This window comes from Saccostrea echinata, unplaced genomic scaffold (assembly GCF_033153115.1).
Source record: "Saccostrea echinata isolate AGI-Se365-2 ecotype Australia unplaced genomic scaffold, CSIRO_AGI_Sech_v1 ptg000047l, whole genome shotgun sequence".
Taxonomy (NCBI): Eukaryota; Metazoa; Mollusca; class Bivalvia; order Ostreida; family Ostreidae; genus Saccostrea; species Saccostrea echinata.
This window is the reverse complement of record NW_026889796.1, coordinates 15553924-15566577: the sequence shown is the minus strand read 5'-3', so window position 1 is coordinate 15566577 and position 12654 is coordinate 15553924. Positions and strand designations below refer to the sequence as shown.

At 33.0% G+C, this 12654-nt stretch overlaps 1 protein-coding gene and 1 pseudogene across 1 annotated transcript; one reads left to right on the top strand and one right to left on the bottom strand.

Moving 5' to 3' along the window:
- Positions 1 to 1127: 1127 nt before the first annotated feature.
- LOC133202533 (calpain-5-like) lies at positions 1128 to 3442 on the bottom strand (annotated as a pseudogene).
- Positions 3443 to 4712: 1270 nt separating this feature from the next.
- LOC133202532 (golgin subfamily A member 6-like protein 22) lies at positions 4713 to 8038 on the top strand. The gene is made up of 16 exons (XM_061338369.1): positions 4713 to 4751; positions 4937 to 5008; positions 5119 to 5193; positions 5456 to 5551; positions 5641 to 5736; positions 5827 to 5922; positions 6012 to 6107; positions 6198 to 6293; positions 6384 to 6479; positions 6570 to 6665; positions 6756 to 6851; positions 6942 to 7037; positions 7128 to 7223; positions 7371 to 7433; positions 7749 to 7844; positions 7973 to 8038. Exons 1-16 carry the CDS (start codon positions 4713 to 4715, stop codon positions 8036 to 8038), a joined length of 1371 nt encoding a protein of 456 aa, XP_061194353.1.
- Positions 8039 to 12654: the final 4616 nt, after the last annotated feature.

The following is a 12654-nucleotide window of genomic DNA, read 5'->3' as shown; positions in this document are numbered from 1 at the left end:
GAGGTTAAATATTTATATAAAATAGTTAAAGTTTTGTTTTCGGGGCCATTAATTAATTTACACCAGTATGATACTATCCTGGAATAAACAAGGACAGATAATAGAAAGCGTCCTGTTTCACCATAAAATTTGGAGTACTACTTTTCAAGTAAAGTATATGTTTCAAAAATTTAAAATGAACACATTCAATAATGTCTAGGTTTTCAAAACCCCAGATTTCACAACCATAGAGTAACACTGGTGCAACCATTTTATCGAACAATTCAAAATGACGTTACAAGGAAGTGGGATTGTATAATTTTTCTGATTATACCATACATTGCTTTTTGAGCTTGGTCAAACAGATGTTTCTTGGCTTTTAAAAAGGAACCAGATCTTGAAAAAATGATGCCAAGATATTTAAATTCTCTTACATTTTTTACACTCTTGTTATTGTAGTAAAATGTTCTCTTGAATAAAGGACCTTTTGAAAAAATTAATATTTTGGTCTTGTCAATATTAACTTGCAATTTCCACCCCCTACAATAGCATTCAAATTCATTCAAATCATTCTGTAGATCACCAGGAGTTTCTGCTAAAATGACAGTATCATCGGCATATAAAAGTATAAGAAGATTCAAGTACATACATAATTCATTTTCTATTGAAGTAGTAAGGCTTTGTAGACAAATTATATTTTTATCAACAATTTTCAAGGTCATTAATGTACAGGGAAAATAAAAAGGGGGATAAGTTTTCTTCATGCCGGACTCCGACATTACAAAAGAAAACATGGGTTGTCGTGCCGTTCATCTTAATAAGTGATTTGATTCCTTGATACATATTTGTAATATACTTGAAGCATTTGCCTTTGACTCCATAATTTAAATGTTTACTCCAAAGTCCATTTCTCTAAATAGCGTCAAACGCTTGTTTGAAGTCTGTAAAATACAAAAAATGTTTTTTTGCACTTCATCAGTGTGTTTGATAAAAAGTGTAAAGTCCGAATATGGTCTAAAGTAGAATATCCTTTCCTAAAATTGATTTTCTTGAATAAGTTCAATTTCAACTGAAAAGTAATTGCCTTTCTTTCGAAATATACTTTTAAACAATCTATTTCTGTATCCAATATGAACCCATTCTCTTATTTACCAAAATTCGCCATTTTCGTCAAATGTTAATCCAAGTTCTTTTTTCTCACTTTCACTCGCTTTCTTCCACGCCGGGGACCTAGAAATAAAAATTACAAGATATTGATTGATATTATATTAATTTTCACAGGAAAACTTCTTTTTAAACATTCTCCATTTAATTCGCTACCAACTTTAGGAAAATTCTTGTCATTTTGAGGCTTAACTTCTTTTCCCGTAGAGTTCCTTTAAAGTACCAACCCATCGCTCCACGCCCCTTTCCATTCGGTACCGCCTCATGGATTGCGGCATCGAATCAAATGGATTTTTTCTCTGCTGAAAATGGACTTCAGTCCTGTTCCCAGCTTTATTTTTCTTACGTCAGTAATACCGTAGGCGTGGCCCTTTACTTGACCACAAGCAAGTGTTTCTCCATCTCTGCCCTAGTCGCCTAAAAAAAGTACAACAAAAAGTCCAAAGTATCTATTTTAGAAATATGCCCTATCTCTAGAACTAAGTATATTGTAATGATATAGAGAGCAATTATTATAAATAAAAGAAATTAAGGAAAAATAGTTAGTACTAAAAATTGCATTTGGTTGCGTGATTTACGGATCTACAGAGATTTAAAATATTATTAATAAAGTGCTGCAGGTGCATACTGCAATGGACCTGCTCATCAAGGATTTGTCTTCTTTCGATTTTCGCAGAATCTTAAACAGCTTTTTCCTCTCCTGTGTAGAATTATAGTCTTTGATTTCTATACCCTCGGCCACGCCCCCTTTCATGTCAACCATGGCGTCCTTAGCTTTCCCAGCAACCAGCGACTCGTAATCCCCGAATAATCAAAAGATAACGTTTGGGAAAGTTAGAATCTATTTCTATCATATCACAGATATTTTGCGTCACAATACATGCACATGCAACTATTCATGGCAATTTATGTGTTGCATTAATGTCATAAAGAAACTTATCGAATCTCACTTGGCATATACTTTCTCCAGCAGGGCTGACCAGAACTCGTTTCTTGATTTACAGTGCATGTAGATTAATCTCCCCTGACGTGTGGGAAGATAGTCGTCTATGACGACATCTACCCATTCCCCACACTGCCAGAACTCAAATGGAATATTCCAGTGTACTTTCGGCCTTTACCCCAATCCTGTTGTTCAATATCGGGAACTATCTGAAACAAGATGTGTTTGTGAAACACTGATGCCTCCGTATGGCAACTTATAGCAAAGGCTAAACTTTCTCAAATGCATATCAAACATGTTGGTACCCAAAATAAGGTCTTGTTTCGAGGAATATACCTGTGAAATATGAAAGCCCTAGCAGCAACCATTGAATAGATATGGAAAAGGTTAAAGTTTTCCAAAAGTAAGTCAAACATCAAGGTCAAATGGTAAAAATTAATGATACCCAAGGAATGGCCTTCTCACAAGAAATACACATATTAAATGTGTAAGCCGTAGTACCAATCGTTCAAGAAATTATGGCAAAGGTTTAAGTTTTTCAAAAGTAGGCCAAACTCCAAGGTCAAGGTCAAAGGGTCAAAGTTGTTGATATCCGAAAGAAAGGTCTTGTCTCAAGAATTACATGTGTGAAGTATGAAAGCCCTAGCACCAACCGTTCAAAAATTATGGCCAAGATTATTTTTTTTAAAGTATGTAAAACTCCTAGGTCAAGGTCAAAGGGTTAAAGCTGTTGGTATCAAAAGGAATGTCTTGTAAAAAGAATAACATATGTGAAGTATGGAAGCCCTTGCACCAACCGTTCAGAAGTTATGGCCAAGGTTAAAGTTTTTCAAAAGTAGGTCAAACTCCTAGCTCAAGGTCAAAGGGTCAAAGTTGTTGATATCCAAAAACAGGTCTTGTCACAAGAATTACACATGTGAAGTATGAAATTCCTAGCACTAATTGTTCAAAAGATATTGCCAAGGTTAAAGTTCAGTAATTTTTTTCAAAACTGGGTCAAACTCCATGGTCAAGGTCAAATATGATCGTACCCAAAGAAAGGTCTTGTCACAAGGAATACGCATGTGAAATATGAAAGCCATACTTCCAACCAATCAAATGTTATGAACAATGATAAAGTTTTTGCGGACAAACAGACAGCCAGATGGACGGATAAGGCAAAAACTACAGTGTACATAACCCCGAATCTTCGATACGGGGACATAGAAATGGGGGCTAAACCAAATAAAAACCGTATGGGGGCTATAAGCCCCAAATTTCAATGCCTATGTTATGTCTACCATCCCCATCCCCTCCCCCGGTTCCGACGCCTCTACAGAAGTTAACAGCCTTGAATCTCCCTTGCTGAGTTGTCATTCGTTCCTCTCTCAGACACCTCTGCAATGGGCTCGCGACAAGATTTTTGCCATAAGTAAAATCATGATATTCAAAGGATTATTTCAAATAAAACTAATAGTTCGATTCGACCTACGTGTAAATATTCACATGAAAGGACAATTAAACTATGATGGATCAAAACAAACGCCCTTAACTGTAACATACACGAGCTGGTCAAACAAGTTGAGAATGCATGAGCAGATTGATTGAACCATTTGCCTCGGTCAATGAATTTTGGTTTTTACTATCGTTAATAGTCATCAAGTATATTGATGTCTTGAATTTGAAAAATCGAAAATAAACATTTGTCTATAACCTTATTCATTATTTTTTAAATACTTTTAAATGATTTAAAACCAGCTTGGAGACTTACATGTATCACTTGATGAAAATGTAGCATTATTCGATGTACAATTACCTAAAATCCATACTACTGAACATAATATAAAAAATACATGTAGGGCAAACATTGAACAAAGCCATAAGTTATCATGAATGGAGGGGCGGCCGACATTGAAAACTGTTTCCGAGGGATGAAGAAGTTCATTGTTACCCTCAACTAAATGCAATCTTAATTATATTTAATGAACCGTTAGCACATAAATTCTGTGCAGTCAGTACTTTTTTTTTTGGAATATCACCCGTCGTCAATTAATGTAGACCGTTGCTACGTTCTATCACGCCGGAAGGCGTGGTTTCTCGATCAATGTTGACTGTTGCTACGTTCTATCACGCTTCAAGGCATGGTTTTATCGCAGAGGGTAGCATTTTTTAAAATAAAATTTTCCACAACGAGTCAGATTCAAGTAATTTACATGAAATTATATTAAGAAATACTATAGTATGTTTAAATCAAGTAAGTCAATAACTTTAAAAGAAATCAGTCGCTCATAATTGGCTCACTGAATACATAGCTTTTTATAATTTTGTTACGAGACAGGACATACTTGCACGTTAACAACGCCTGTTTCATGCGGGCTTTCATGTTCCGGGCCAAAGAATGGGCATGAGTGAAAGTTGTCTGCTCTTTTGTGATTGTGACGTCATAGCTATCTGGCGTTTAGTTGACGTCACAATCATCACCATAAACAAAGGAACTAAGCAGAAAGCAGGTCAGTATGTGAAATGCAGCTATGAAATATTTACTTAATTTGGTTAATTTACGAATTAAATTTCTGAGTTACAGTTATAAAAACTAAGTAAACACTCTTTTTTACTATTTCTTTTGTAGAATTAAGAAATATTTATGATGGACTACAGTGAAATACTGGATTTCAGTGACAAAGGGGTAAGCGTATACCAAAGCTTTAGTTTACGTTTAATACTAATATACATACAGACATTGATTGCTGGAACTTTTTGTTCATTTATCTAATTTTTTATTTTTTAATTTTTCAATTTTGTGAATAGATAAAAAAAGTTGAAAGTGTTTTGTGCTTAAATTATCTGATGTCATTAATTGTCTTAATTTAGGAGACCAAACTTGAGATTTTAAAGTTTAGTTATAACTGGGCTGAGGAGGTAGAGAGGCAAGAGAGATTGGAGGTAATTAATTTATCTATTGGTGATAATTTATCAAAATAAATACGCGCTGTTCATGTGCATCAATGCTCCTAGAATCCTTGTTTATTTTTGTATTTAATTATTTGTGTAAGGCAATGGAGTCAGAAGACAGAAAAAGAAAGAAGATTGTGAAAGCCCTTATGAAGAAAGTTCACCAAGAAATGATTGTAAGTAAAATTGGAATTATCTAATATCTCAACCCTGGATGAAATAAATAAATCGAATAAAGTCGAAGAGTTTTATGTATAATTTATAAATATTAAAAATATGAAAAGGATGCAGTGAGATATAAAGGACACCCCCATTCCAGTTTAATTTGCCTAACCTATATTTGAATCAACTAAATTATCAGTTGTTCAAAATTGTAATTAATTATAGGCAAGTTGTGCAGAATTATGATTTACTTATTTACAAATATTCTTTTCATAGGACATTATAAACAAAAAGTCAAAGGAGATGCGCAAAATACGGTCCGACATGGCAAGGAAGACAGATAAAATGGAGGCTATCCACAGAGAGCTAAAGGTACGTATAGTAATCGCTTATTAATGTAAATTTAAGGAACAGTGAATAAGAAGCATATTTTCTAAAATGAAACCAATGTATAATTGTAGGACATTACAGCCAGAAAGTCAAGCGAAAGGGAGAAAATACAGGCCGACGTGATGCGAAAAATGGAGTTAATGCAAGATATCCATAGAGAGCTGATGGTATGTAGTACTCACTGATTCATGTATATTTTATGAACAATGAATTAGAAGCATGAACTTTAAAATGTACTAAACGTATACTTATCCTAGGACACCGTAACAAGAAAGAAAAACGAGATGCAAAAAATATGGTCCGACATGATGAGGAAGAAAGATCAAATGGAGGCTGTACACAGAGAGCTTAAAGTACGTAGTACTTACCAATTAATGTTGATTTAATGAACGGTGAATTTTAATCAAGTTATATAAATGTAGCCAATGTATACTAATTCCAGGACACCACAACTAGTAAGTTAAGAGAATTGGAGAAAATACAGGCCGACATTATTCGCAAAAGGGAGCTAATGGATGCTGTGCACAGAGAACTTAAGGTACGTAGTACTCACCATTTAATAATGATTTAATAAACAGTGAATTAGAATCAAGTTATCTTACATGTAGCCAATGTATACTAATTCCAGGACACTATAGCCGGAAGCTTAAGCAGGATGGAGAAAATACAGGCCAACATGATTCGAAAAAGGGAGCTAATGGATGCTGTGCACAGAGAACTTAAGGTACGTAGTACTCACCATTTAATCTTGATTTAATAAACAGTGAGTTAGAATCAAGTTATCTTAAATGTAGCCAATGTATACTAATTCCAGGACACTATAGCCGGAAAGTTAAGCAAGATGGAGGAAATACAGGCCAACATGATTCGAAAAAGGGAGCTAATGGATGCTGTGCACAGAGAACTTAAGGTACGTAGTACTCACCATTTAATCTTGATTTAATAAACAGTGAGTTAGAATCAAGTTATCTTAAATGTAACCAATGTATACTAATTCCAGGACACTATAGCCAGAAAGTTAAGCAAGATGGAGAAAATACAGGCCAACATGATTCGAAAAAGGGAGCTAATGGATGCTGTGCACAGAGAACTTAAGGTACGTAGTACTCACCATTTAATCTTGATTTAATAAACAGTGAGTTAGAATCAAGTTATCTTACATGTAGCCAATGTATACTAATTCCAGGACACTATAGCCGGAAAGTTAAGCAAGATGGAGGAAATACAGGCCAACATGATTCGAAAAAGGGAGCTAATGGATGCTGTGCACAGAGAACTTAAGGTACGTACTACTCACCATTTAATCTTGATTTAATAAACAGTGAGTTAGAATCAAGTTATCTTAAATGTAGCCAATGTATACTAATTCCAGGACACTATAGCCGGAAAGTTAAGCAAGATGGAGGAAATACAGGCCAACATGATTCGAAAAAGGGAGCTAATGGATGCTGTGCACAGAGAACTTAAGGTACGTAGTACTCACCATTTAATCTTGATTTAATAAACAGTGAGTTAGAATCAAGTTATCTTAAATGTAGTCAATGTATACCAATTTTAGGACACTATAGCCAGAAAGTTAAGCAAGATGGAGAAAATACAGGCCGACATGATGCGAAAAAGGGAACTAATGGAGGTTGTTCATGGAGACCTTAAGGTATGAAGTACTCGCCAATTAATATCATTTAATTATCGATATGACTTCATGAGGTAATTTTAATACTTGCATAAACCAATTCTTTCGTCGAAAAGACTTATCTTTTATTTCTATCATTATTATTATTAATTATTTGTATATTTTAAGATCGAATCTCAAAGAAAGAAAACTGCTCATGATGTTAAAAGGAAAGTTCTGCAGGAATGCTTGGTGAGTAAAACAACTGATTAAAATGATATGATGGATTCAGATTTTTTTTTCCCTGAAGAAGTGCTAATCCTTGCTTATAGATATTTCAAAAATGTCAAAACGATTTGATATTCAACTTATTGTGATATCACCTTGATTGATAATCTATCAATAACGAATTGATCAATTGTCTAGGCATTGATATTATCAACTTAATATTTTAAGACTTATAATTTATGATTATTTAAGTCCGATTAATAAACATGTTTCAAACAAAATACCACTTCCGTTGTAAATCATTGTAAATCATAAATTTTTTTTCTTCCATATTAATAGGAAACGGTAGCCAAAAGGACCAATTATGTGACCAACATTCGAGCAGATATACACAGAAAATTTGAAATGATGAAAGCAGTCCACGGGGAGCTTGTGGTAGGTACATTTTAGAAGTTCATAAAAAAAAGTTGTTTCTCATGTGATATACACATGTTAGTTGTGTTTGAATGTTAATATGTTTTACTTAAATATTAACATTAATATTTAATTTTACTTTTTTCCAGAGAATGGAGGAAAAGAAAAAAGATCGACTCATTAAGGTACGGATGAGATTATTATTATACATGTGAAGTTATAGCTTTGAAAGATTCAATGTTCGATGTAAAATCAAATTTAAAAAGCTGATTTATTAAAGTTCTGTTTATTTTAGAATAAAGCAAACTATTGCATAGAAATATTTCTATAGATTTGTTAAAGTAATTCGATACTTAATAATATTAAAATTAAAATTTTGAAATTTTTAAAATTAATATTTTGAAATAGTTTTCATACGTTTTCTTCGACACACCCTCCATAAGCTGTTACTGTTGTAACCAGTATTCTTAATGTGTGTGAGGTATTCTTAATTAATAATTACAATTACAAGGGAATCAAAAATTAACTTTCAATTATTTTCATATTGAAGAATTCCAGCATAGAGAGAGAAATGGAAGCTAATGAGGAGAATAACAATGTATTGTTTGTACCCAGGAAACTCTTCCTATTCAATATAGACTATTTCAAGGACAGCCCGAAGGTAAATAACATTTTATTTAATTTTTTTTACATCCCCTTAGAGAGATGAAATTCAAAAATGCTTTAAATTTTTCTCCTATAGGATATTAACAATAAATGGCTATATTTTCCTTTTCTTTCAGAGTGAAAAGCTAAATCAAACCAAGTATACTCCTAACCCCTTATCAAGCATGCAAAATTTGGAGGATAAACATGCTCATGGAACATGTTCAGAAAAGGTATTTTTTTTGTTTGACGTTCATAAAAGTATTAAAATCTGTTTAAAACGTCTCTTTATTTGACTGACTTTTCTTAAACAGTTTCAAATATTTTTTGTGCGTACAATTTTTTTTCTTCTTCTTCTTCAGAAATCCTCTCCAACCAAGACAAGAAAAAGCATCAAAACCCGTGTTTTAAAGTTTTTGGGACTAAGATATTATGAAAAATGAGTCTGAGAGACTCTTAATGATTTTAGATTATTTTTGGAGGTCGACCTTAAATTTGATTTTTGTAAAATATATTGATATGTGTAGTTGAAATAGATGATATTGAAAGTTTTCTATTGTCTTGCTGTTTTTTTTTTACCTAAAACAACTTCAAAAGTTTATTGCTGTCTAGTAATTCTGCTCAAAACATTTTTACTGCTGTAGTAGCCTCTTAAGAATGCACAACATACACCCACCCCCCACCCCCTCCAATTTTCTGTCGTTTAATTTTCGTCATTTATGTACATTTGGGCAAAATCTTAGAGTCGTATTTGGAAAGGAATTTCTAAAAATTACACTCCGTTGGCTGTTCACGAAAAGAAAAAAAATCAACCGACTATCCATAAAATCGTTGATTTCTGGAAATCCCAAGGGTCCTTTTTTTACCCTGTTCACAAATTTGTGCTGTTTGTAGATTTTGTTAGGTCGATCAATATTCTTAACTTTTACCTTTTTCTTTCACGAGTTTCTTCATGTCACCTATCACTATATTATTGATTGATACTCACCTCTGGTCGTTTCCAGACAATGTTTGCCGGGGCTGCCCTGCTGTAAAATAGGGAGGTACCCTCGGGAGGAAATTCACTGTCCCTGAACAGCGCCCTCTTTTTGATGCATTCCTTCTTTATCTTTCGGTATTTCTGATTTTTGAATGGTTTGGCTGACACCATTATTTTAATCTGATGAGAAGATTATATTAAAATTATTATATTAAAATACTTTGCTATAAACAATGAGCATTTAGTGTCAACCTTGAAAATCGTTATCTTAATTCTTTGTGTATATCATACCGATTTTACATGTAACAACCGCTATGAAATTGCCAACAATTGCCACGATCATTTACATGACAGGCACGTACATGTAGTATGTCGATATTGATCCGGGGAGGGCAGCCACGCAAAAAAAAAAAAAAAATCAACTCACTTGGAAAAACTTTGACAAGCCGAAAAAAAAAGTCCAAAATTGTCAAAACTCCAAAATTTCTCCCATTCTATACCAGTAAAACATACCACTTTGTTCAAAATCCCACGGATATAAAAAAGTCATTTTCCATTATTTAGTAATATTTATATGTGTAATTCTTCTGTTAATTGATCAAGCATACCTTACATTGAAGTAAATGACAACTCTTTTGTTAACTGATCATGAATACACTATTGATGAAGTAAATGACAACTACTATTATTCCCTACTTTTACATTAATGAATTTTTATCAATCAGGAATACTTTAAAGTGGGACTGTAATGCGTCCGTGCATTTGCACGAAAATCATTACCATGCGAAGGAATTGTTAACTATTCATGCACGCATTACATTGAAGTGAAATTAAAGCTTTTTTTCCCCTTAATTTAAGTTTTCGCAAAATTGGCACATAAATCATGACCATGCATAGGAATTGAAAGAGATATAGAGCGGGAAGGTGGCAGCAAAGAAAGTGGGGTTAGATTCCCCGTCTCTTTTAGGATATACGATAACATGGGGTGGGGTGGGGGGTATAGATTAAACAACAGTACCACCATAATTTGAGAGGCTCAAACAACCTTTCAGTGAAAATTTCCCAAAAATTAACAGCAAATGACCATTTCTGCAAGGAAGTGCAGTCACTCCCTTTCCTTTATACTACGTGTTTATAGAGTATTGCATTTTGTTTACTTGTCTATAACCTCGGCTAGCTAATTAGCTCTTTCCTCTTGCACTTCTTCTTCTTTATTACTTTAAGCTTTACAGCTTATCAGTATATACATAGAGAATAATACATGGCAAAATCTGTATCACACCCCATATCAACCCGAGACTCCAATATCAGCCCGAGGGCCGAAGGCCAGAGGGCTGATATTGGTCGAGGGTTGATATGGGGTGTGATACAGATTTTGTCATGTATTGTTGTTTTTATTATATATTTGAAAATAGTGTCAAAAAAATCATAAATAAACCTGTAAATTAATTAATTCTTAATAATTGAATATGTTCTTTTTTTTCGTTGAATTTCCTTTCTCATAAATTTTTTCCAAAGGCAATGCATACAGCGATAAGAAATGAAATAATTATGAATTAAACAAATAATTATTTTGAATAGCATAAAATATCTGATGAAAATTTACAATTTAAATAAACATTATAAACAATTAATAGAAAAAGATCCGAGGTACTCCGAATGAAAAATACAGAGATGTTCCGGAAAGGTGTAATAAAGGGTGTGATAAAGGGTAAAATAAAGGGTGCTGATACAGGGTGTGTAATACAGGGCGCGTGCCTGTGTTCATATCAGGGATGCAAAAATCCTGTATTATTGAACAAATATATAATAAAATATAATACAATCAGTATATACAATATAATACAATCAGTATATACAATATCATACAATCAGATACAGTACAGAAGTGGAAATTTACAGGAGAACAATGTGTACGTACATGTACATAAATAATAGTGAAATAAAAAGAAAGAAAAAATTACAATTATTGGATTACAAGATCTCCTCTTCGCCTTATGCTATAATAAATATGTACACTGTATTTACCGAGGTTACACATATCCTTAAAGTTCTCAGTATTGAACAATTGCAAAAATTTATACATGGATAGTTTTTTAAAGAAATATTTTTAATAAATTTGCTTCGATAATTTGCATAAACAGGACATACTAGTAGAAAATTATATTCGTCCTCAACACAAGTATGTCAGGAAAAACATTTCCTGTGGGCTTTGTTTGTTTTATTATATCTCCCAGTTTCAATAGCTAAAAGGTGTAAGGATATTCTTAACTTTGATATACATTTTTGAACAAGTAGATATTCATAGAAAGAAAATTTCTGTGAACTTTCTATTTTAGAAAATATTTCTTTTTTAGCCTGATCCAAGATCCATTGTTTAATAGATTTTAAGGTAGCTGTATTAATTTGTTGTTTACCCCAAACTTCACTAAAACCAAGACCATTTAAGCATTTCTTCACCTGAAAAGCCCATATTTTTTTGTGCATGAGATTCACAGTTAATGTACATTTTCTTATAACAATTTCTAATAATACAGTTATCATTGGCTAATATATTATCCCAAAATTTTATCATTGAAAACATCCTTTTGTACAACAGAGGAAGTCTACATAACTCAGCATAAACAACAGTATTACTGCATTCCATGTAGATTTTTTAACTCCTAGTATTTGCTTACAAAAATCAAGATGTAGTTTTTTTTCAACATTGTCACCTTTATGAGTTCCCCAGAAATAAAGTTTCATGATTTAAAGACAAACACCTAAGATTTTTTTTTCAACACAAAACACAGGCGATAAAAAACAAAAACAATAATCTAATTGTTTTTGACAAATTTGTGATTTAATTTCATGCTAGCTTGGAGTGCTATAATGTGATTAGTAAAAAAAACGTTTTATCTTATTGAACTTAGAATAAGGCATATCCTTCATGTGGCTTTGACGTTACATATGTAGCTAAGGGAGGATTGGATGTAGCGGGAAGGAGAAAGTTCTCTGGATAGAGACTGGATATAGCCACGGACAAGTGAAAAAGAGACATTATCATATAATGACATCCAATCCGAGACTATGAATACCTTCTGGGCATTAAGTACATGAACCCTTCTCTTTTTTTATTCCAGGACTCTTATTTATATTTTGACTGCAGACTCCAAAATCAGAGGATAACCTATCCCACAATGCATTGAGATTTTCCATATATGGGAA